The 23,631-nt window shown below is 37.3% G+C and overlaps 4 protein-coding genes across 4 annotated transcripts; 2 read left to right on the top strand and 2 right to left on the bottom strand.

Annotated features, from left to right (window-relative positions):
• Window positions 1–2,168: 2,168 nt before the first annotated feature.
• Window positions 2,169–4,328, top strand: LOC133316264 (protein GFS12-like). Its single transcript, XM_061517994.1, has 5 exons — window positions 2,169–2,515; window positions 2,615–2,858; window positions 2,938–3,011; window positions 3,549–3,687; window positions 4,074–4,328. The coding sequence occupies exons 1-5, from the start codon at window positions 2,169–2,171 to the stop codon at window positions 4,221–4,223; spliced, it is 954 nt and encodes a 317-aa protein (XP_061373978.1). The 3' UTR covers window positions 4,224–4,328.
• Window positions 4,329–6,438: 2,110 nt separating this feature from the next.
• LOC133316236 (stem-specific protein TSJT1-like) lies at window positions 6,439–9,223 on the top strand. The gene is made up of 4 exons (XM_061517962.1): window positions 6,439–6,764; window positions 7,928–8,168; window positions 8,257–8,377; window positions 8,749–9,223. Exons 1-4 carry the CDS (start codon window positions 6,565–6,567, stop codon window positions 8,937–8,939), a joined length of 753 nt encoding a protein of 250 aa, XP_061373946.1. The 5' UTR covers window positions 6,439–6,564; the 3' UTR covers window positions 8,940–9,223.
• Window positions 9,224–9,522: 299 nt separating this feature from the next.
• Window positions 9,523–12,733, bottom strand: LOC133316254 (meiotic recombination protein DMC1 homolog). The gene is made up of 15 exons (XM_061517984.1): window positions 12,688–12,733; window positions 12,504–12,589; window positions 12,018–12,109; window positions 11,853–11,924; window positions 11,715–11,753; window positions 11,486–11,543; window positions 11,317–11,362; window positions 11,178–11,223; window positions 10,853–10,914; window positions 10,648–10,714; window positions 10,463–10,555; window positions 10,310–10,378; window positions 10,147–10,225; window positions 9,793–9,959; window positions 9,523–9,567 (listed from the first exon to the last, which is right to left on the bottom strand). Exons 1-15 carry the CDS (start codon window positions 12,702–12,704, stop codon window positions 9,523–9,525), a joined length of 1,038 nt encoding a protein of 345 aa, XP_061373968.1. The 5' UTR covers window positions 12,705–12,733.
• A 764-nt stretch (window positions 12,734–13,497) lies between these two features.
• LOC133316251 (AUGMIN subunit 2) lies at window positions 13,498–22,165 on the bottom strand. Its single transcript, XM_061517978.1, has 6 exons — window positions 22,007–22,165; window positions 21,819–21,935; window positions 21,636–21,740; window positions 21,243–21,311; window positions 14,661–14,774; window positions 13,498–14,124 (listed from the first exon to the last, which is right to left on the bottom strand). The coding sequence occupies exons 1-6, from the start codon at window positions 22,127–22,129 to the stop codon at window positions 13,840–13,842; spliced, it is 813 nt and encodes a 270-aa protein (XP_061373962.1). The 5' UTR covers window positions 22,130–22,165; the 3' UTR covers window positions 13,498–13,839.
• Window positions 22,166–23,631: the final 1,466 nt, after the last annotated feature.

Below are 23,631 nucleotides of genomic sequence, written 5' to 3'. Positions count from 1 at the left end.
AATACCTCCAGTCGACTCGACCCCTGCTGACTCATTGCCCTCTGCAGTTGATTCTTCCCCTCCGGATCCTTCACCAGAGGCTCTTCCCATTGCTCAAAGAAAAGGTACACGTACTACTCGTAACCCTTATCCTCTTTATACCTTCTTGAGCTATGATCGCCTTTCTCCTCCTCATTTCACCTTTGTTTCTAGTCTTTCTTCTGTTTCTATTCCCAAGACCACAGGTGAAGCACTTTCCCATCCATGATGGCGCCAAGCGATGCTTGATGAGATGACCGCACTTCATACCAATGGCACTTGGGACCTTGTTTCTGCTCCTCCAGAGAAGTCTATAGTTGGTTGTCGCTGGGTGTTTACTGTGAAAGTTGGACCTGATGGCCATGTTGATCGTCTCAAGGCACGCCTAGTTGCCAAGGGTTTTACTCAAATCTTTGGCCTTGATTATAGCGATACATTCTCTCCAGTCGCTAAGATGGCGTCCGTCCGCCTATTTCTTGCCCTTGCTGCTGTTCGTCACTGGCCACTCCTTCAACTTGACATCAAAAATGCCTTTCTTCATGGTGATTTACAAGAAGAAGTTTACATGGAGCAACCACCTGGTTTTGTTGCTCAGGGGGAGTCTGGGAAGGTATGTCGTCTTCGAAAATCCTTATATGGTCTCAAGTAGTCTCCTCGAGCATGGTTCAGTCGCTTCAGTTCTGCTGTACAGGCGTTTGGCCTAATTCGCAGTAAAGTTGACCATTCTGTATTCTATAGGATTACATCTCCTAACAAGTGCATCTATTTGTTAGTCTATGTTGATGACATCATCCTCACCGGAAGTGATCAAGACGGAATCCATCAGTTAAAACAACATTTATTCAGTGCATTTCAAACAAAGGACCTTGGGAAGCTGCGTTACTTCTTGGGAATTGAGGTGGCGCAATCTAGACAGGGCATTTCTATCTGTCAAAGGAAGTATGCCTTGGATATCCTAGAGGAGACTGGTATGTTGGGGTGTAAACCAGTTGATACACCCATGGATCCTAATGTTAAGTTATTGCCCAGACAGGGGGAGCCGTTATCTGATCCTGGACGTTATCGAAGGCTGATTGGGAAGCTCAATTATCTTACTGTGACTAGGCCAGATATTTCTTTCGTTGTCAGTACGGCCAGTCAGTTCCTTGATTCCCCTTGTGATTCACATTGGGATGCTGCTGTGAGGATCCTCCGATACATCAAAGGAGCACCAGGAAAAGGTTTGTTGTATTCGGATCAGGGAAATACATAAATTTGTGGTTACTCAGATGCCGATTGGGCAGGATCACCCTCGGACAGACGCTCTACTTCTGGTTATTGTGTCTTCTTCGGAGGAAACTTAATCTCATGGAAAAGCAAGAAACAACCTGTTGTTTCCCGATCTAGTGCAGAAGCTGAGTATCGTGCAATGGCAAATACTACCTGTGAGTTGATCTGGTTAAAGCAGTTGATTCAGGAGCTTCATCTTTGTGAACAGAAACAACCCATGACACTCATCTGTGATAATCAAGTTGCGCTACATATATCCTCTAATCCTGTTTTTCATGAGAGGACCAAACATATAGAGATTGATTGTCACTTCATTCGGGAAAAGATTCAGTCAGGAGAAATCAAGACAGCTTTTGTCAACTCGTCTAATCAACTAGCAGATGTTTTCACTAAAGCTATTAGAGGTCCTCGGGTTGAATACATTTGTAACAAGCTTGGTGCTCATAATATATACGCACCAGCTTGAGGGGGAGTGTTAGAATATTAGATATGATATGATTAGATTTGATTAGATATGATTGGATTCTGTCTTATCCGTAAATAGTCTGACTGTATTCTGACTGTATTAGGATTAGGTTTGGATTAGGTTTGGGCCTTACACTTAAGCCCATTAGGGTCTCTATATATTGTAACTCCCTGACACAGATCAATATAGAACGTATTCTTTTACATTTAAGTATTGCTAACTACAAAGTGAAGCAAGATGGATTATGATTTAAAAAATAAGGGCTGTGAATTAGGAATTGTTTCACCAAAACACGATTTATTAATTAATTAATTAGTGTAGCCAATCATAACAATTACTCGTGAGTTGAGCTGTGCTTATAAATTTTGTTAGCTTTAAATGACATTTAAATTTTGTGTATTTAACGACCGTTGCTATGAATTTGTCACTTATTACTTATCTCAAATTTCAGGTTGTGAACGATATTTGTATCTTGTCATCTAGTGGAAGAGTTGCATCTTGTGATGGAACAATTCATATTTGGAATAGTCAAACAGGGGAGCAAATATCAGTATTTGCTGAGTCCCAAACAGATTCTGGCAATCCTACAAGTCATCCATCGTCTGCATCAAAAATTAACAGTGACCAGGCAAATGTGCTTAATTTGAATACATTATCAAATGGAATATTGTCTAGTGCTTTTGATTCGAGCCTTTATACTTGTATGCATCTAGTAGACTCTGCTGAAACTCTTGTAGTTGGCACTGGAAATGGTTCTCTCAGGTGACATTAATTCTCTGTTTCAAATGCCCTTTCAATCAGATTTACATTAGAAAATATATTTGATGCCCTCCAACTTTGAATTATTGTTGTACTGCATAGGTTCATTGATGTTGCTCGAGGTCAAAAGCTTCATATCTGGAGAGGGGAATCGAATGAATCTAGTTTTCCTTCACTTATTTCTGCCATCTGTTCCTCTGGTTCTGACAAGATGCAAGCAGGTGGAATTTCCACTTTTTCATCTTTGATTGCAACTGGATTAAGTTCTGGTCACTGTAAATTATTTGATGCAAGGAGTGGAAGTGTCATTGCCTCTTGGCGGGCTCATGATGGGTATGTGACAAAGGTAAGTTGGTTATGTTTAAAATATTAGGGACTACCCAATTTGATTTTACACACTGCTTCATCAATTTCCTTGTTTACAGTTAGCAGCACCTGAGGAGCATATGCTCGTTTCCAGCTCTCTGGACAGAACTTTACGAGTCTGGGATTTAAGAATGTAAGAGCTATCACCCTTAATGAATATTCAATTTATTAGGAGTTTAGGACCATTTAGAGCTGTCTCTCTTAAGCTTCTTCTATTAATAGATCAAAATCTTGTGTCTTTTGACACGTGAAAATTGTTTGAAGGTAAGGCAAATGTTCAATTGAGGTTTGAAGAATGATCACCCCTTGTGGCATATACACCTGGTGGTAGTTTACAAACTCCATAGTAAGATTGTTTCTACAAGATGTAGGTGCATATAATGCCAGTCTAGGAAATTAAAGAATTTACTAACAATCATCATGAGCAAAAAGACCCATTTAACCTGCACCATTTTTTGTTTCTTTCTTCGTTGTCATGTCAGTCTTGGACTTCCTTACCTCCATGTTTCTGTTGTTTCACGTTTCATACATTTGAGTCTGTGCCTGATATATTGCATGTGTTTATTTGAAGATATATTCCTAAAAGAATAACCTAAATGAAAATGATAAGCTTTCTTCCACATTCCTTGAAAGATATATTCTGTAGCTCATCTCTTTATTATCCTTGCAGGAATTTGCCATCGCAGCCCATTATTTTCAGAGGTCATTCAGATGCCATATCCAGTTTCTCCATTTGGGGCCAAGATGTTATTTCAATTTCCAGGAATAGGATTGGGCTTCTCTCCTTGTCTAAATCTGCCAATGAAACAGTATGCTTTTCTTTTTTTTTTGAGGTTCACACTTGCATGATGAGGATAGGAATTAGGAAGGATCTGTTGATTTTGCATGTCTTGGCTCTAGCACCTAATTTAGATGTCAAAATAACTCTGTTCATTCTTGCTTTAGTTATATCGTTGTTGCTCGATGTGAATTTTTTTTTTCCTCGCTTAATATAGATTCTGCTCTCCAGTAGAATATGAATATGCTGCAAACAACATTTATTTAAAACCTACCCTTCCTCCCAATCATTGTTTAATATTTGTGATTGTTTAATAACGAGCAGAAATGAAAAGCTTGATGTCATTGTTTAATAATATCGATTTGTGCTAAATTATTTTTACTTTTTTTATGATGAATATTTGGTTACATGAAACAGGATGGGCAGCATCACATTAACCCCCAGAAACTCTACGTTTCTGATAATGGAATGAGAAGCTTGTCGGCATTATCAAGTATTAGTATACTTCCATTCTCTCGATTGTTTCTCATTGGAACAGAAGATGGTTATCTGAGAATCTGTTGTTAAAAATGCTTCGTTATTGCTTGTCTTTGCTTCGGCAGCAGTGAATTCATTTGTACATCGTTAATTATTTGTTTCAGCCAATATGTCCTTGTAAATTAATCAAGTAATCAATCTTTTTGCCAAGTACAACCCTTTATGTTCCTTTTTTATTATTTTTTTTAAAAAGTTAATAATTAAAATATCAAGAAAATATCATTGGTAGTGTTTAAGAATTTGGAAGTAATTCATTTAAACTACGTACTACTAATTGTAAAAAAGGAGGACCATTCCAAATTTTCATAATAAAAATAATAAATTTAATTACTGCAAATAGTCATTCCCAATAAATCGAGTCTAATTATAGGGTTCTAGAAGATAATTTATTTCATTTATGAAAAGATATGAACTTTGAAGATATTGAGGGGTCTAGAAAATTGATTGCTGGTCGGTTAGTTCTAATTAAAACCCATTAATTTTTTTTGGGAGATTGATCGTTTGATATAATTTAAACATTTAATCTTGGGATGTGGGAACCGTCACTTGCGTAGAAAATATTTTATAAACCAAATTGTGAACTTAACGAATGCCCGAATCTCTTTATTAAATATTAATCCATAATTTTAGTCAAAGATGAGTTGCATTTGGATAATGACTTCGATTTTGATCCATCCATATTCAATACGGCAGAGCACAACCAGCACTGTGTCGGTTTACTCTGCGTCTGTACTGCATTTGTATTAGCACGCTAATTATATCATTGAACAGGGGGTGATTCTCTCGTGTTGAAAAAAAAAAAAAACATGATATCCTCGTATGGGACAATTATAATTTCATAAAAATGAATCAATAGTTATGATTTAGTAATTATTTATTTTAATATTTTTTTTTCTCTTTTTTTATCATCATTAATATTTATTTTTGTATATTTATAATTGTTCCCATTATCATGTCATATTTTTTTAACACCAGAGAATCCATTTCCTATTAAACATTAATTTTTCGTACACTTGCATTTAATGTACTAGAATATTTGAATAGGAAAAAATAAAATAAATATCCACCGTTTACAAATTTAAAATTTATTTTTTAAGATGGAACTCTAATAAAAAAATCATTTAACATCATACATGGGTAATTTATAAAAAATAATGCTAATTTTTTTTGTAATGTTAAGTAAACTAATCCGTTAATTGTTGGAGAAATCAAAATATATTATGCTTTTAAATATTTAAATAAAAATCAATACCACATATAAAAATCTATGAGAAACGTAAGAAAAAAAATCAAATATTTTTATTGTCACCAAAAAAAAAATTCAAAAAATGCCACCGAGTTTAGAGTTTTTTAAAACAATGGCAAAATGTAAATTTCAATCTTATGCAAATTAATCAAGTTTCTCGCCATTTATTCAATTTTACTATTGGGCTATAAACAGTTGAGAGTAAACAATATATGTAAATAAAATGTAAAATTTAATCAGCTTGACACAGAAGTTACCATTTGTCTTAATTTTTTGTCGAGTTATACATATGGTACCTTTTGATTTGTAGAGTCAATTTCATATCACTTTAAATCGGATGCGAAAAAAATAACAGAAGGGTTTATAATGTACATTTTTTATATATGAATCACATTCTTTAAAAAAAATTACCTTATTTTTAAGAATACCCTTTGGTTTATCTTTTAAATTATGGAATAAATAGTACAAAACAATTTTTTTAATAAACTAAACCACATTGTAAATAAATAAAATAAACTAAACTACAATTTATCTCATTGTAATTGGTTATTTGTCTAAATTTTAAATAACTTCTGATATCACTTTCTTTTCAAAATAATGAAATATTTAAGAAAAAAAAATATTTATTCTTTTAAAGGATCTAATTTTGTGTTATTTTATATCCTAATCTTTGATTTTGTTCAATCAATAGTTAGGATTTGTGAAATTTTATTGTGAATTACTAATTAATTAATAAATTTGTCCCAATAAATCTTAATCATTGATTGATAAAAATTAACGACTAAGATATAAAAAAGACAAAGTTATATTTCAATAGAACAAACTTTTTTACCATAAAGAAAAAAAACAAGGAAACAAGCAAACGACAGCAAAGATTGGCTGTTGGAACTAGGGAGAGAATAGTGGATATAAAAAAAGAAGAAAACAAGGTAGGGACATAATGGGTAATTGAGGTTCCATCGTTAGAAGCTTATATTATATTAACCACCTCAATTGAACAACCTCCCTACCTCTCTCTCTCTTTCTCTCTATACACAGCATAATCTTTAGCATCTTCCACTGTGAACTAGCGCTTTCATTTCGTTCTTCGCTTTGTTTTAGGTTCCATTCAACGATCCAAGAAAAATGCTAGCGGTTTTCGACAAATCTGTGGCAAAGAGCCCTGAGGCTCTGCAGAGTCCTCAGTCAAACTGTGTTTCAGCCCTGAAAGATGGGTTTCTGGCACAACACTTCTCATCTGTTCATCCTGGTTCCGTCACCGTCAACCTTGGCTCTTCGGGTCTCTTGGCATATTCTCTTGACAAACAGAACCCCCTCCTTCCAAGGTATATATATATATATATATATATATTACTACCCCGCCCCCTTTTTATTTATTTTCCCATGATCTTGGATTAAATGAAAATGAAAAAAGAAAACCCATTTCTCTATGTCTTTTATGTTAAATTTTGTTTTGTTCAAAAAAAATTCTTCTTGATCTGGTTTCCTTTTTTTTTCCCTTATTGGATGATTTTTTTAGACATTTGAGTTGAGGAGTGATTAAAGTTGAAACCTTTTTTCGATAAACCCCTTTGATATCCTTGTGGGTTTTGTTGATGATCAAAACACTTTTTTAGTACTACGCTGATAAGTTTAACCTGTATGTTAGTTTATGATTATGTGTTTAAACCTCTCACTTATTAGGATAAGGGTGTGTAGTTGATTCTTTTATATTGCTTGGCATCTTATTGTTGATTTCGATTCTTGGTGAATGGAAGATCTTGTGGGCTTTTAGCAAATTTTAAAGTTATTCTTGTTTTCTTTTTTTAAACTTCACTGTCATTCTTTATCTTATTAGGAACTTAATTTGGCCAAAATCAGAGATGGTTCGATTTTATGATGATAGCATTTATAAAATCCTTTAGATTCTCCTAGAAGGTTGTTTGGGTGTGTTATAAAATAATACTTTTCTTTAATTGTTCTTTCAAATTTCAAAGATCTTAAAATATATATAACTTTTTTGTTAGTATATTAAATTTGTGCTCTCTCCCCTCCTTGTCCTCCCTTCCCACCAGTAGAAGATATACTAAGATAAAAAACAAAAAGAAGATATACTAAGATAGTTTTGCAGTGTCATTTGTAATCTTTCTACCATGGCCTTAAACCTTTTTCTGTTGCTTCTTATTATTGTAATTTTACTAATTCTATTTAGATTAAAAAAAAAAGTTCATATCACGAGGTTACTTTTCTGCTTAGGCCTTAGAGCAATACTTGCCTAATGTTTCCTCTCTAATGTTTAGCTGATTTCTCCTCCTCTTTCTCTTTGATCTGTTTTGATAAAATACATTAGTACCAAAATCACAACTTCTGAAAATCCCAAATTGAGTGAAATCCTTAAAAACTGATTTTATGAAAAACAATTGATGCTATAAAGTAGTTAAAAACAATTCTCATTTCTGGAAAATCTATTATATATGTTTATTTTTTATTTTTTTTTATTTTTTGCCAGGCTGTTTGCGGTCGTGGATGACATCTTCTGCTTGTTTCAAGGCCACATTGAGAATGTTGCTAATCTTAAGCAACAATATGGATTGAATAAAGCAGCAAATGAGGTGATCATTATCATCGAGGCATACAGGACTCTAAGAGATCGTGGTCCCTATCCTGCTGCTCAGGTTGTGAGAGATTTCCAAGGCAGATTTGCATTTATTCTGTTTGACAGTGGTTCTAAAACCACATTTGTTGCTGCGGTGAGTTATCCTTGGTCCATCTTTTTGCTGTCATATTATCCAATCGTTTGCTTCTCTAACCTGGTATAGATATCCTGGTCTTTCGCAGGATGCTGATGGGAGTGTTCCCTTCTTTTGGGGAACTGATGCTGATGGAAATCTTGTTCTTTCTGATGAGACAGAGATTGTAACTAAGAGCTGTGGGAAATCTTCTGCACCATTCCCTATAGGTAATAATATAATTTGTTGTGAAAAGATAGTTGACTATATAAGTCCCATGTGTTGAACATTTCCTGTGAAACCTCACTTTAAAAAATTATATGAGCATGAGTATATTAAAAATGAATTAAGAGGAAGAAAGGGATGATGAGTTCAATGACTTGGAAATGGGAAATATACATTGACTTTATTTTTGTTTAAGATGGGTAACAAATGATATTTTCTTTTGTTTCTGAACCTCCTTTTATGTTATTGTTTACTTTGCAATTATCCTTTTCAAGATCTTCGTGCTCTGCAATTGACTGTCCACTGTCTATGTATCTTCCATATCTTACATACGATGGTTTCATGCAAAAAGTGACATATCTTATCATATGTTCAGGATGTTTCTTTACAACATCTGGAGGTTTGAGCAGTTTTGAGCATCCACTTAATGAGCTGAAGCCTGTACCAAGGGTTGACAGTTCTGGTCAGGTGTGTGGTGCCACTTTCCAGGTGGATGCCGAGGCTAAGAAGGAAACAACTGGTATGCCAAGGGTTGGGAGTGCTGCTAACTGGTCTAATAATATCTGATTTCAACCCTGTTTTATTTGTACCGAGGCTTTTATTATTGCTTGACTTGGTTGAATTTTCAAGTTCTGGTCATCTGTTCCTACCATATGATAACTCCGAGGCTCTAGTGAGGCTTAGCTTATCATATTAGTTATTGCGGAACAGAAATATGATTTCATGAAGCTATCCAAATTGCTTCCGAGCAAATATTGAGCTCATACTCTCTTGGCACATATCATGTAATAATATCAACTTGCGCACAGGTTCATCCTAAAAATGAAGATTAATTACTGCTTTTGTTTGATCTCGTAATATTTTGGTTTATTTTTTCCCTCCTACAGCTACTAATTGTGACGGATATTATGTCAAAAAATTGGCTCTCCATTGACAGCAAGGTTTTTGAATGTTTTGAGTAACGTTGAAATAGCAAAATATCTGCTTCTTACAATATAGGAAATGTATATAAACTATAGGAAACTCGCTTGATATCTCTGGAATATACTAACACCGCTCAAGCAACAGCACTTATACAAGCTATAAGCAAATATCAGGAAGATTAAGATTACTAAAAATATTCAGTCACTGTTGTCTGGAACGCGACCTTTCAGTCCTTCGCGTCTGCAATGCCGCCTGTTGTTATCTGGAACACGTAACACGGTCAAGAAAAACATGCGAACAGTAGACGTAACTTTTTCCTCATTCCCGGATGCACTGTAATTAGCTTAAATGCCCATGATGATATTTTGACCATCTAAAATCCACTTATTTGGCTGAATATTTAGAATTATGTAAAAGCTAATTTTAAGTTGTTACTGCAGTCTTTTTTGTTCAACTAATAGATGATATTAAAGGGGTAAAGTCAGGTAAAGGATATTGCTTCAGCCTCTGGCAGATTTGGGGCGTCAAACACTTTGCAAACGCGCTGTTCACCTTTACCTTTCCTGAACATTAGCCTTATTGTGGCTGCATGGGCTAGCACATGCCCTCCTGCTGGTTTCTTTGGATCAGTTACGAACATCCCACCTCCTGGATCAGCTATGACTGCAGCCACACTCACAATATTGTATAGATGAGCAATACGCTTCCGGTCTTCTCATAAAAGATACAACCAAAAATCGAATGCTAATACTTATGTTATAAACAAAAGCTTTAAAACAATCAATTGGGACTTCCGAGTGAAAAATTAACAGGAGGAAAAAAAAAATCCACCCACAAGTGCATAATTTACCTTGATTTGTCATATAAACTGCAACATTAAATTCCTCAGCTATCTTGATTAATCGAGAAAGCATCTGTGCCAGTCTTTGCTGCAAATGGGTGTTCATGTCAGCAAAAGTTGACGAGATAGGGGGAGCGAATTGAGTTATTTTAAGTGCATGTAAATGACAGACCTGGCGCTCTGCAAGCTCTCCTCTTCCTGAAAAATCCACCCGAAACAGAGCAATCACCGAATCCACTATCTGCCAAAAATAAATTCCGAACTCTTCACATCCCATGATATTGCAACGGAAGATAACTGTGTTATTCGGCTGGTAAGATCTCACCAGAAGTCTGAATGGTTCTTCGGACATTTTTGCAGCCAAACCAAGGAGAAGGTTGTACTGATGCTCATAAGTGTAGGCACGAGCATAGATAATCTTGCGCAGTCACAAACAGAATATGATTAGGTGTCAGCACCAAAATATTTCCCTTCAGAACCCGATTATGAGAAATGAAACAGGAAAATTACATTGTCGAGTACAGCCCCAGGATCCATGCCAAACCTCTCTGCTATTGGAACAATTCGGTCAGGTCGGCTACAGTTATTTGCGATTGAACAGAAAACATAGGAAAAATTGGGCGGATATCAGTTGAAAACACAATCACAAGTTATCGATGCAGAGGGAGGGGGCTAAAGTTCTTAGAAGTTATTATGTGAAAAGAGAAAATCATACAAAGTTCCTTCTGTGTCAATGTAAGCAACTTTTCCATTGCCTCCCCGCATATTAGTTGGCAGCTGGAGGGGTCAGGAAGGGTCATTAGTATATTCCAAATATTTCAATGTTTGTGAAAATAAGGATAGTACCGTACGCATATATAAATCCGTGTTTGAGAAGCTATGCTTACGACAAGGGATACAAACATGCTTTAGAAAAATACTCGAATTTCAACTTAAGAGGACAGAATGCAACTTAAGAGGACAGGTTCAATTACAAATACTCGATAATAGCAATTAAACACCTAACATGGCATGACCAAGGAAAGATCATAGAAGTAAACCTGAGTGGAAACACAGAGAGTATGAGCAAGCTGCGTTTTCCCAGATCTGAAACATAAAATCCTATCATTAGAATGAACTCCTCCTGAAACTGAATATGAATCGAATCTATCCAAAACCAGATATGTGATGTCTTCTCACCGAAATTCTCCAAACGCTTCTGTAATTGCCAGGGTCTCGATTCCACCTTTTCAAAAGTTGAAAAGAAAATTTTAGATAGAAAATAGTTACGAGCGTAACAGAGTCAAAACTTACGATTCATACAAGCAGTAAATACAAGACTGAATTAAAAAATTCAGTCTAAAGTTACCTCCTAGCAGTTCATCTAGCGCTTGGCTTCCAGTTGTAATTCGGATCACAGACTTCCTCTACAGTAACAGAGTACAAATACATACTTAATCCAAGTAGTCAAGTACAACCAATTAATATGTACTTAAGCTTAACGAAAGCCCCCGAAATTTCTCAAGTGTTAAAAGACATGCAGATCTAATTCGAATCCATAATTCAAATTAAAAATCCACACAAAATAAACGACATACTTTGAGGAGCGCATCACTTCCGGTAATATAACCAAAATTCTGCACCGGAGAGGGGAAAATAAAATAGGAAGATCGAATTATAAGGAGTTAAAATAGTATTCTGAAGTAAATTAGATTTCATATATTACGATCCCTGACCACAAGCTTCTCAGCAGCTTCACAGATCTTATCGACCTTGGCCTCGGATAAACCTTTGATTCCAGTTAAGTTCTGTGAAAATATAACAAAATTATGTTAAGGTTTGTATGTAAAGTAATTCCACATCCTTAGATATTCGAATCAAAGATCTGTTTAAAGTTTAACCTTCTTCGTGTGCATCATCAAGCCATTGCAGGTATATATCCCTGCATCCTGAAGCTTCTTCACATCTCCGGCATTGATGCCTTGGGAAATCACTGTGTAGATACATACTCTTGTGAACCGAAGACAAAACGCTTTTCTAATAATCAAACGAGGACAAATTGTGCTTTTCAAACTAGATCGTTGTTCGGAAACAGTTTATCTAGCCAAAATTTTCAGAAAACCGGAGAGAAGGAAAACGTGTACCACTGAGGATGAAGATTTTACAATTGCAAATATTTGTTGAGTGAAAAAGTGAATCTAACGAAACTTCTCAGTGAAGAGCAGAGAAAATGAAAACGAGAAAGTACTCAGAATGAAGATTTCATGATCAGATACGAGGTGATGATACAGAGGCAAATCAAATACAGAGATCGGTTTTTTCAGCGTCGATCTATAAATAAGAAAAACGACGAAAATGAACGGGAAAAAAGAGTTGAGAGAAAATACGTTTGTCGATAGCTTCGAAGAGGTCATCTTCCTCGTCGATGTCTTCTCGTTCGACGAGCTGCAACTGGCCGCTCGACTCTTCGGATCTAAAAACGAGTACAGTAACGGAAAAGTCACTTGCGATTAAATTATGAGGTAGAATTGAAACTGAGATGAAGAAATGGAACTAGATTTTGTGACTTACTTGAGCGTGGCAAGCATCGTGGCTGTGGAGGGAAATTTTGAATGCGACTGAAGAACAGAGAGGGAAAGAGAAAGATTTGAATTCTGAATGAGGATTGAAGAAGTGAAGGAATCAATATATATAGGGCGGGAAATGGGAGAGGGAGAAGTTCGTTAAAGCTGAGAAGTGAGAAGAATTATATCAAACGGTTCGCGTTCCCTCCTTTTTCATTCCTTTCATTTATTTTAATATTCTGTTCAATTTTCTGTTACAATACGTTTGGTGTGAGTGTGACAATGGGTTGGGCCTTCTTCCCCATTTTTCATAATTCAGAGTGCTGAATGCTTGGTACGAGATAAAAGTTTAGGATAACGTCGGGTTAATTTTTTAATTAAAAGTTACAATAAATTATTTTTCATGTAAACATCCAGAACACGTGTTGTGTCGACATCATTTTTTATATAAGCTTGTATCATTTTAGATCCTCACTGTTGATTTTCATCCATCAACGATTATATTTATTGGATCAAAATTATTAATTAATTAATTAATAATAAATTTGACCCGTTAAGTTTGATCCAATAAATTATAACCGTTGATGAACGGAAATCAACGGTTAAGATCTAAAATGATATAAGTTTATATTCTTTAAAAGGATAAATATTTTTCCCTATAAATTTTTAAAAAGTTAAAATAAAGTAGTATTTTTGTAATTATTAATTAAAATATATTAACCAAACAAAAAACAAATAATCGCACCTTCAAGTTTCTATTTTCTACAGTTAAGGTGTAAACTAATTTCACCACAACAGAATCTAAAATGCGTAGTAAGCTCTGATATATCAGTGGGATAATTATGAGTCAATATATGAAACTACTAATGTTAATATTAGGTTTTAATTTTACAATACAACGTGGTGGTTGATTTACATGAGTGTGTTTGGGAGGCATTCACCATCAGTTTCAGCCTTGGCAAACTATTAGAGTATTTCACGCATAAGTTGTCGAGTATGTTCTTGTGATTCAGAAATATATAATTCTGAAGCAACAATGATGAATAATTGATCTGCACAAACGATTGAAGTATGATATATCACACAAAAGATACACCGGGTATGTTGGATGACCATGTAACACTCTTCTTTTAACTGAGGGAGGGCAAATCTCCCTTAGCTAGGTGTCTGCATCCTCTACTTGCTGATCTAATTCTTGCCTCCTTTGGTTTCTGATACCCAAGTCATCAAAGTTTGCTTCAGTTTTCCACGGAGGTGGAGTTAGATAATCAGAAACTCCTGATAGTCTTTCGGAAGGGTCTCTGGCTGGTGTTCTAGGCACAGCGGAATCAAACTGGCCCACTCTCAGTTTCTGAAGTGCTGCAAATGACTCTCTTGTGGCAGACATGGCTTCAAAGAACCGAGTACAAGATGCCAAAGCTACAGGAATGGGTCGAAGCATTTCCTGGAGAAAAAACAAAAGTAACTGCGTTTGAAATGCAAGTGGCAAACACAAAAGGGTATGGCCATTATTCTACACAGAGATGGTCTCAAAGTAGTGCCTGTGTATACAGTTTTGTTACCTTTGAAAACACTTACTGAAATGGGATAAAATGCATAACCTTCAGAATGTGTAACAAACACGAAGTTTAGCTTCTTGTGCTCAAATTAAGAATTAAATAACTTACATGATTATCTTTCCGATGTCAAAACTTTCATTGTAACTACTTAAAAACTCCATTTATAGTATTTGCAGATGAACAGATCAGACTTCGAGCAATTTTAAAGTGTAGAATGGTCTTAAATACACTTGCCATTATTCTTAATTTTCCAAAGTGAAAAGATAAATCACAAAGAATACAAACTAAATCCATTATCCCCAAGCCATATTCTTGATACTTCCAAGTAACTGTACACACACACATATATCAAAACTATCATAAAACAATAAAATATATATCAAGACTATCATAAAAGAATAAAATGAATTTAGAAGTATACCCCCCAAACTGAAGGAGGTTCCTTGAAATTCTGACTCCACTGAAAATCTGCCACTGATGCTGTCAAGGCACCATAATCACTAGCTGCCTTCATTAGTAATTCGGAGAATTGTTTCTGCACGAATTAAAGAAATATATGACACAAGCATTACAATGCCTGTCTTACATTTTTTTAAAATTTACACTCAATAGTATACATAAATTTTGAAATACAGTTAGGTGTGAGAATATAGGGTAATGTTTTAACCAATTTCTTCTTACCCTCAAGATAAAAATTGTTTTCAATCGGGTAACTAGGTTAAAGTATGATGGGCCTCTTAAGCCTTATGCCCAAGTATACACTCGGAAGGCCCATAAAAGTAAGGGTAAGGACAAACCACAATCAGTTGCTGAAGGGGACACATGGCAAGCTATGAATGGAGAGGAAGATATTGGAGGAAAAAGGGAAGAGGAAGGGAAAAATATAAGTTAGTTATGGAGAGAGAACTAGGGGTGGAGTTTTTAGAGGGTGGAAAGGTGGGGTCGAGGTCTGTGAGGGAATATCTGAGTAGTGGTATTGTAAGGTGTGAGTTGTAATCTCTTCGATCGGCCAGTCCATTGAAGGGAATAGAGTCCTGACTTGGTTATTTTACTGTTATCTATCGGAGTTGTAATCACGATGGTGTATGACTCTGTTTGCTTATAATAAAATTGTTGTTATTCATCTTTATCTTGATAATCTTTTCTTGCTGTTCCAAGAACAGATTCTGGTACCAACAATTGGTATCAAAGCACTTTTCTGGGAAATCTATTCGTGAATGGTGGTAACGAGAAACATGGATCACCGAATGGAAGCTTTGGAGGTTAGGGTGGGAGGAACGGAAGAGGGAATTCGTCGGATTGAGACGAACCTGGCGGAAGTAATGCGAACTCTTCAGGAGTTAGCGCGAGCTGGGAGGAATGGAGGAACAAATAGTGAGGGAACTGGGAGTCAAGGAGGAAATCAGGAGACCAGTCCTCGAACGGTGAGAAGTGAGGAAGGGATGAAGAGAGTTGAGGTCCCATATTTCTCAGGCGAGGACCCCTATGGATGGATCTTTAGGGCGGAAAGATATTTCCGGGTCAACAGAATTCCGCCGGAGGAACAGTTGGAGACAGCGTCAATTTGTCTTGAAGGAGAGGCCTTAAGTTGGTTCCAATGGTGGGAACCAAGGAACCCGTTAGCGGAATGGATGATATTTAGGACGGCAGTCCTGCAACGCTTTCACGCGTCTCCTTCCGGCAACCCGTATGAAGCGCTAATGGAGTTGAAGCAAATGGGAACGGTGGCGGAATTTCGAAAGCAATTCGAAGTGTTATCAGCTCCGTTGGGGCAGGCTGATGAGGAACTAATGCAAGCGGCTTTTCTGACGGGGTTAAAACCTGAGATTCGAGCCGAAATCTGTCTTCACTCTCCTGGAGATATTGGGGAGATGATGATCCTCGCTCAACACGTTGAAGAACGCGAGACGGTGCTGAAGAGGGGTGAAGGGAGTGTGGGCCGAATGGGAAATGGGCTTCACACTGGCCACACCAGCAATGGTAGGCCCGCTTTGGGCAACAAAGGTGGAGGGAGTAGATGGGGGTATAATGGGCTTGCGGCTTCGGCCCAACAGGCCCCACTAACTAATACTCCAAACCCATCCAACTCGTCAGCGGCCAGCAACACGAACGTGAGTCCTAATTGTGTGGGAGGAATGACGATGGAAAATGGGGGAACCAACCCACCTGCGGGAGTGACGGCCAGCGCGACGGACGGTCGTCGGAGGAACAATTTCCGACGGTTATCACCTGAGGAGGAAGCTGACCACCAGAGACGCAATTTATGCTTTCGTTGTGGAGAACCTTTCGGTCCTGGGCATGTGTGCCCTAGCCCACAGATGAGGGTGATGCTGGTGTACAATGATGGAGAGGGCGAAGGAGAAGAGGATGGGAATCCGGTAGATGGAGGTGACGAACCGCCTGAAATCCTTCAACTCAGCATTCAGAGCGTGGTGGGGATAACTTCCAATCGCTCCCTGAAACTATGGGGGACGATCCTTGGTCATCGGGTGATAGTGCTTGTGGATACTGGGGCTTCTCACAACTTTATTGGAGAACATGTGGTGGAGGCAGTAGGAATACCATCGACCCAATCCAAGTCATTCAGGGTTGAAATAGGAGACGGCCACCGAGTCCAAGGTATGGGTATTTGTCAGGGTGTTACCCTGGTCTTGCCTAATATGTCCATCATTCAGGACTTCTACATCTTCGGACTTAAAGGGGTCGATATTGTGCTGGGATTTTCTTGGCTCGAAGGGTTGGGAGATATTCAAGCGAATTTTCGGAAATTGTCGCTACGGATTCCATGGCAATGTAGTACGGTCACCTTGCAAGGAGATCCTGAGCTTTCATATACTCAGGTCTCTTACCGAAGCCTGAATCGCTCATGGAGAAAAGGGACTGAAGGGTATTATATTGAGTTGGGCTACTCAGCAATGGAACTCACAGCTACACCAGAAGGGAATCCTCGGGTTGCAGAGTTACTTATGAGATACGAAGATGTGTTCCAGGTTCCCTCAGAGTTGCCACCTTCTAGCAAGTGTGACCAAAAAATCCTACTGAAACTAGGGGCAGACATCCCTAACATCAGACCTTATCGTTACCCATATTACCAAAAGGAAGAAATTGAGAAGTTTGTCAGAGAGATGTCAGTGGTGGGTATGATCAGACCCAGTTGCAGTCCTTACTCAAGCCCATTGATCTTGGTGAGGAAAAAAGATGGAAGTTGGCGATTTTGTGTTGATTATAGGGCCTTAAACAAGGTAACGATCCCTGATAAATTTCCTTTACCTGTTATTGATGAATTGCTTGATGAGCTGAATGGTGCAGAAATATTCTCAAAGTTAGATTTAAAATCTGGCTATAATGAAATTAGAATGAGGGTGGAAGACATCGAGAAGACCGCGTTTCGTACGCATGAGGGACACTATGAGTACCTCGTCATGCCCTTTGGCTTGAGGAATGCTCCATCTACGTTCCAATCCCTGATGAACACGGTCTTCAAACCATATCTGAGAAAATTTGTCTTGGTGTTCTTTGATGACATCCTGGTCTATAGCACCAGTTTGGACCAGCACTGTGAACACTTGCAATTGGTGTTAGATATCTTGAGACAGAACCATTTTTCTGCAAATAAAAAAAAATGCACCTTTGTAGAAAGAGAACTGGAGTACTTGGGTCACATTATCTCAAAGGAGGGTGTCAAGGCCGACCAGCATAAAATAGAAGCTGTGCAACAGTGGCCTACCCCAATGACTGTGAAGGGCCTTCGGGGATTCTTAGGACTAACAGGGTATTACAGGAGGTTTGTGAAGCAGTATGGTCAAATTGCGAAACCATTGACTCAGTTACTCAAAAAGGATAGTTTCCTATGGAATTATGAGACCCAACTGTCCTTTGAAGCTCTAAAATCGGAGATGTTGATGCTGCCAACACTAGCACTGCCGAAATTTGATGAGACATTCTTTGTGGAGACAGATGCTTCAGGAGCTGGTATGGGGGCTGTGTTAATGCAAGAGGGCCGACCAATTGCCTTCCTAAGTAAGGCTTTTTCAGATAAGGACAAGTTGTTATCAGTTTATGAACGGGAGTTGAAGGCCATTGTATTTGCTGTTTACAAATGGCGTCATTATTTGTTAGGACGCCATTTTGTGATTACCACTGATCATAGGAGTCTCAAGTACTTAACGGAGCAACGTTTCATGGTCGAGGGTCAACAAAAATGGGTGGCAAAGTTGATGGGATTTGATTTTGAGATACGTTATAAACCGGGAAGGGAGAATACAGCAGCTGATGCTCTGTCTCATGTCATGGACTGCAAGGAACTCACCATGGTTACAAGCCCGGACTTACAAGGGTTGTCCGAAGAGATTCTTCAGGATCCAGTTACTAAAGGTGTTTTTACTGATGTATTACAAGATGCTAACTCTCATCCAGGCTATCAGGTGCTCAAGGGCAGTTTGTGGTATAAAAAGAGGTTAGTCCTTCCTCGCCATTCTCCACGAATTACTGCCATCCTCACCGAATTTCATTCTTCTCCTTGGGGTGGTCATTCTGGGGAATTGAGAACACTGAAAAGGGTGGCTGGAGTTTTTTACTGGAAAGGCATGCGCAAGGACGTGGCAGATTTCGTGCGAGCTTGTGGTATTTGCCAACAACAGAAGTATGATCACTTGAAGCCTGCGGGGTTATTGCAACCTTTACCCATTCCTCACCAAGTGTGGGAGGATGTGTCGCTCGATTTTATTGGAGGTTTACCCGTCTCCAAGGGGGCTGATACCATATTGGTGGTTGTGGATCGACTTACAAAATATGCCCGCTTTATGACACTTAAACGTCCTTTTGATGTGCACACCGTAGCTGCTGTCTTCATGAGAGAAGTGATTCGGCTTCATGGCATTCCAAAGTCTATTGTTTCTGATTGTGACAGGGTCTTCATTAGTAAGTTTTGGGGTGAGCTCTTTAAATTAACAGGCACTAAATTAAAATTTAGTTCCGCTTATCACCCCCAAACAGATGGCCAAACCGAAGTGGTCAACCGTACCTTGGAGACGTATCTGCGTTGCTTTGTTAGTGGTCATCCAAAAGGATGGGTTAAATGGTTGTCCTGGGCTAAATTTTGGTTCAACACCACTTATAACCGGTCCATTCAAATGACCCCATTTAGGGCTGTCTATGGAAGGGACCCACCCACAATTATTTCATTTGCTCCTGGCAGCACATCAGTGGCAGCTGTAGATACATGGATGCTGGCTAGAGATGCCATTCTCGTGGAATTAAAGACCAATTTGTGTCAAGCCCAACATCGGATGAAACTACAGGCAGATAAGGGTCAAAGGGAAGCAGATTATTCGGTTGGGGACCAGGTTTTTTTGAAGATCCAACCTTATAAATTAAAGTCTTTAGCTGGTAGAATTAATCAGAAGTTGAGCCCAAGGTTTTATGGGCCCTTTGCAATTACTGAAAAGATTGGTTCGGTGGCTTACAGGTTAGAACTCCCTTCATATTCAAAGATTCACACTGTTTTTCATGTCTCTCAATTAAAGAGAGTTGTTCATCCTTCTACCTTGGTGCTGCCCTTACCTCGCTGCCTGTCAGCAGAATCAGAGCTGCAAGTGCAGCCTGCTGCCATTTTGAAAACCCGTAGATTATTGGATGGGCAGGTGGAGATACTAGTTTAATGGGAAGAGCTGTCTTCTTGTGATTCGACATGGGAGAAGTTAGAGGAATTTATGACTGAATTTCCTTCCTTTCACCTTGAGGACAAGGTGAATTTTGAAGAAGGGGGTATTGATGGGCCTCTTAAGCCTTATGCCCAAGTATACACTCGGAAGGCCCATAAAAGTAAGGGTAAGGACAAACCACAATCAGTTGCTGAAGGGGACACATGGCAAGCTATGAATGGAGAGGAGGATATTGGAGGAAAAAGGGAAGAGGAAGGGAAAAATATAAGTTAGTTATGGAGAGAGAATTAGGGGTGGAGTTTTTAGAGGGTGAAAAGGTGGGGTCGAGGTCTGTGAGGGAATATCTGAGTAGTGGTATTGTAAGGTGTGAGTTGTAATCTCTTCAATCGGCCAGTCCATTGAAGGGAATAGAGTCCTGACTTGGTTATTTTACTGTTATCTATCGGAGTTGTAATCACGATGGTGTATGACTCTGTTTGCTTATAATAAAATTGTTGTTATTCATATTTATCTTGATAATCTTTTCTTGCTGTTCCAAGAACAGATTCTGGTACCAACAAAGAATAGGGACAAAAAGATTAATTATAGCTATTAAGTTTCATGGTTAACCGATAGGCTTGTAAGGGTTCCAAATGATCAGAGTTCTGATATAAATTTAAATATAATCCTTATATTTTAATTATATGAAATATTTTGCACAAGAAAACTTCAGTTCAGCAGCTGAAGCGCTGAGAATAATTGAATGAACTCGTGTAGCTCAGCAGCTGAAACAGCACAGTGCATAAAAATAGATGAAGCAAATAGATGGTAAATAGGTAGTATAGTATTACAGATGGTGTCCAGACTACATAGGTATTAGGTAGTATAGTATTACAGATGGTAAATAGCATTTGGTTGATCTAGTAAGAGGATTAACTATATTCCTAATTCCCAATGCATAATGGATGGCGATTGGTGAAGCAAATAGATGAAGCCCCTCAATGTGTAATTTCTAATGCATACCACTATACCAGTACCTTTGGTCTTAGTTCAAACTGCTTCACTTGAAGTCACGGTATCAAGTATTTTTTGTAGTTAACATGCTTTATTCAAGCAAAGTAATAAACTTATCACACAACAGACAGACTACATCTAACAAAATGAGGAACTAAACACAATATAGCAAAATGTATACCAATGAGTAAAGCCACTAACAAAAAACCATACAAACACACATATATGCACACATGCACACACACACACAACTGCATGTGCATGGCCAACTGTTTATCAAATCAACAAAATTGTATGGATTTTCCACTGTAAGTAGCTTAACTCAATAACAATTTATGTTCACCAACCTGATATTCTGCTTCAACAGGAATGCAATCAAGGGAATATGGCTGCTGCAGGCGAGCTATAATGCGATCCTGCCCAATTTTAGCAAAAAATAATGTTAGATATTATATAATAAATTTTCATGTTATATCTGAATCACTTGAGCCCTAACACCAAGATAGGAACTGTTAAATTAGGAAAAGCAAACAAAGAGGATACGAAAACGTAAAATGGGACTAATGGAAGAAATTCTCTTATTATTACTGTCTAAATATTCACTAACTATAACTCTCCTGAAGCACTGTTTTCGTCTAATGAAAGGACAAAAGAATAATTAAATTAACCCGATGAATTTAATTAACAACAATTGATAAATGAGAAAAATAATGAACTAAAGCTGGGAAAAATTACGTTACCTTATTCTGAATAACATCTTTGAGTATAGTAGTAATCCTTGCCAAGGTCTCAATCTTCTTTTCCATTTCAGTCACATGAGTCAGATGTGCAACATTTTTATCATCCTAAAAATGATAAAGTAAACCTAACATATTAATTATTAACTAACAGATCCATATAGAAGCGGAATGGGGAAGGCTAACCTTTCGACCTTGAAGTTCGACTTGCAAATCTGCTATTTTTCTCTGGACGGTAGTTAGTTCTCTCAAAACCCTGATCAAGTCTTCACCCTTTTCCCCAGTTGAAGAGGAAAGTCCTTCCTAGAAAGAGAGACGTTATGAAAAACCACAATTTGCAAAATAATTGATGCGAATATAAGAGGGAATGGTACCTGAGATGGGAGAGGAGAGACGGAGAAACCAAGATCGGCGGCAATAGAGAGAGCATCGGACATTCCCCCAATGCGTTTCACAGGTTTCCTCCCAACCCAACTCGACTCGCTTGCCATCGACATGAATATTCCCAATTCTAACACAAAGACAGACAGTGTTTTCAGTTTTGAAATCCGACTTTGGTATTTTAAAAGAGAAATATTACTCTTAAGTAATATAAGAGTTAAGTAATATAAGAGAATTCTTCTCTCATGTACTCACAAATTAAAAGTGTGGTCCATTTTTTATTTTTTCTCACTCCTCTATTCTCTCTCCTCTCTCCTCTAAGTTGTGAGTGCATGAGAGAAGAATTCTCTCATGTCACGTAAGAATAATATTCTCCATTTTAAAATCAACACAAATATTTTTTTAAATATATGTAAATATAAACTTACTTTATGTTTAAAATGATTTGTAATTATATTTTTTTTTTAAATGACTCTTATAAATAAATAAAACAAAGCATGCATTGAAAATTATTTTGTGAGCGATTATGTAAGAAACTGCAAAGGAATTTCAAAAAATAAATATAAATATATATACGATGTGGTAGGTATGGACATGTTAGGTACTGTGATACCTGAACGGCTAAACCCAACTCAAACTTGAGGAAATTATTGCCAATGTCCATTGGTCGATCATCAGTCCTGTTTAGTTATGTGATAACAACCAGTCTAGGCCCAAGTAAGTATTACTAACATTGTTGTAAAACCCGGCCGGATCCGGCCGGGTCGATCCGGAATTCGGTGAATGAGTTATTAGATTGGTTTGGATTAAGTATTGAACTGGTCATCCATCGATCCGGTCAAAATTCGAAAAAAAAATCGGCCAAATCCGGGGACCCAGCGACCCGTGACCTGGTCGGGTCATGCATTTAAAAAAAATCAAAAAACTAAAATTATTTCATCTTATCAAAAAAAAATGTAAAACTCATTTAAAAAAAAAAATTAATTTTATTTGCTAGTATACTCTTCTACAATGACCTCAAATTTTAATTTCCAATACTAAAATTAGAAAATGTGACATATGTCATTTTAATATAGTTGAATTTGAAAAATATGAATTCAATATCATCGAGAGGTATATTTATGGGGATTCTGAGTTGCAATTTAAATTGACATAGTAATCGCGTATATTTTTATTTATTTATGTTTCATGTTTTTGAGCTTATTTAATGAACTTTGTTTAATTCATTTTAAATGTGGAGAATATAATTATATAATTGCATTTATATGTTCATATTTATATATATTTTTACATATCTATATATATACGGGTCAACCGATCTGATCAGTGATCCACCGATCCGACCAGTGACGCAGTATCTCGACCAGGTCGATGCCTGGGTCGGGTTTAACAACACTGATTAGTAACCATCTAATTTAGAGATATTCAGGATTCGGAAAGACTCGAAAATTTAATTCAGTCCCAAGTAAATCGGGTAAAGTTTGAAATCTCAAAAATTATATCTATTGTTTTTTTCAAGTTAGATTTGTATCAAGTTCTGATTTAACTTTTTTTTTTTTTGGGGTAAGCAGTTCTGGTTTAACTTTAATGTGATCTGATTCACATAGTATTGTATTTT

The sequence above is a fragment of the Gastrolobium bilobum genome, unplaced genomic scaffold (genome assembly GCF_033153095.1).
Source record: "Gastrolobium bilobum isolate Gb01-03AN ecotype WA unplaced genomic scaffold, APGP_CSIRO_Gbil_v1 utg7242, whole genome shotgun sequence".
Classification (NCBI taxonomy): Eukaryota; Viridiplantae; Streptophyta; class Magnoliopsida; order Fabales; family Fabaceae; genus Gastrolobium; species Gastrolobium bilobum.
This window is presented reverse-complemented; position numbering and strand designations above follow the sequence as displayed.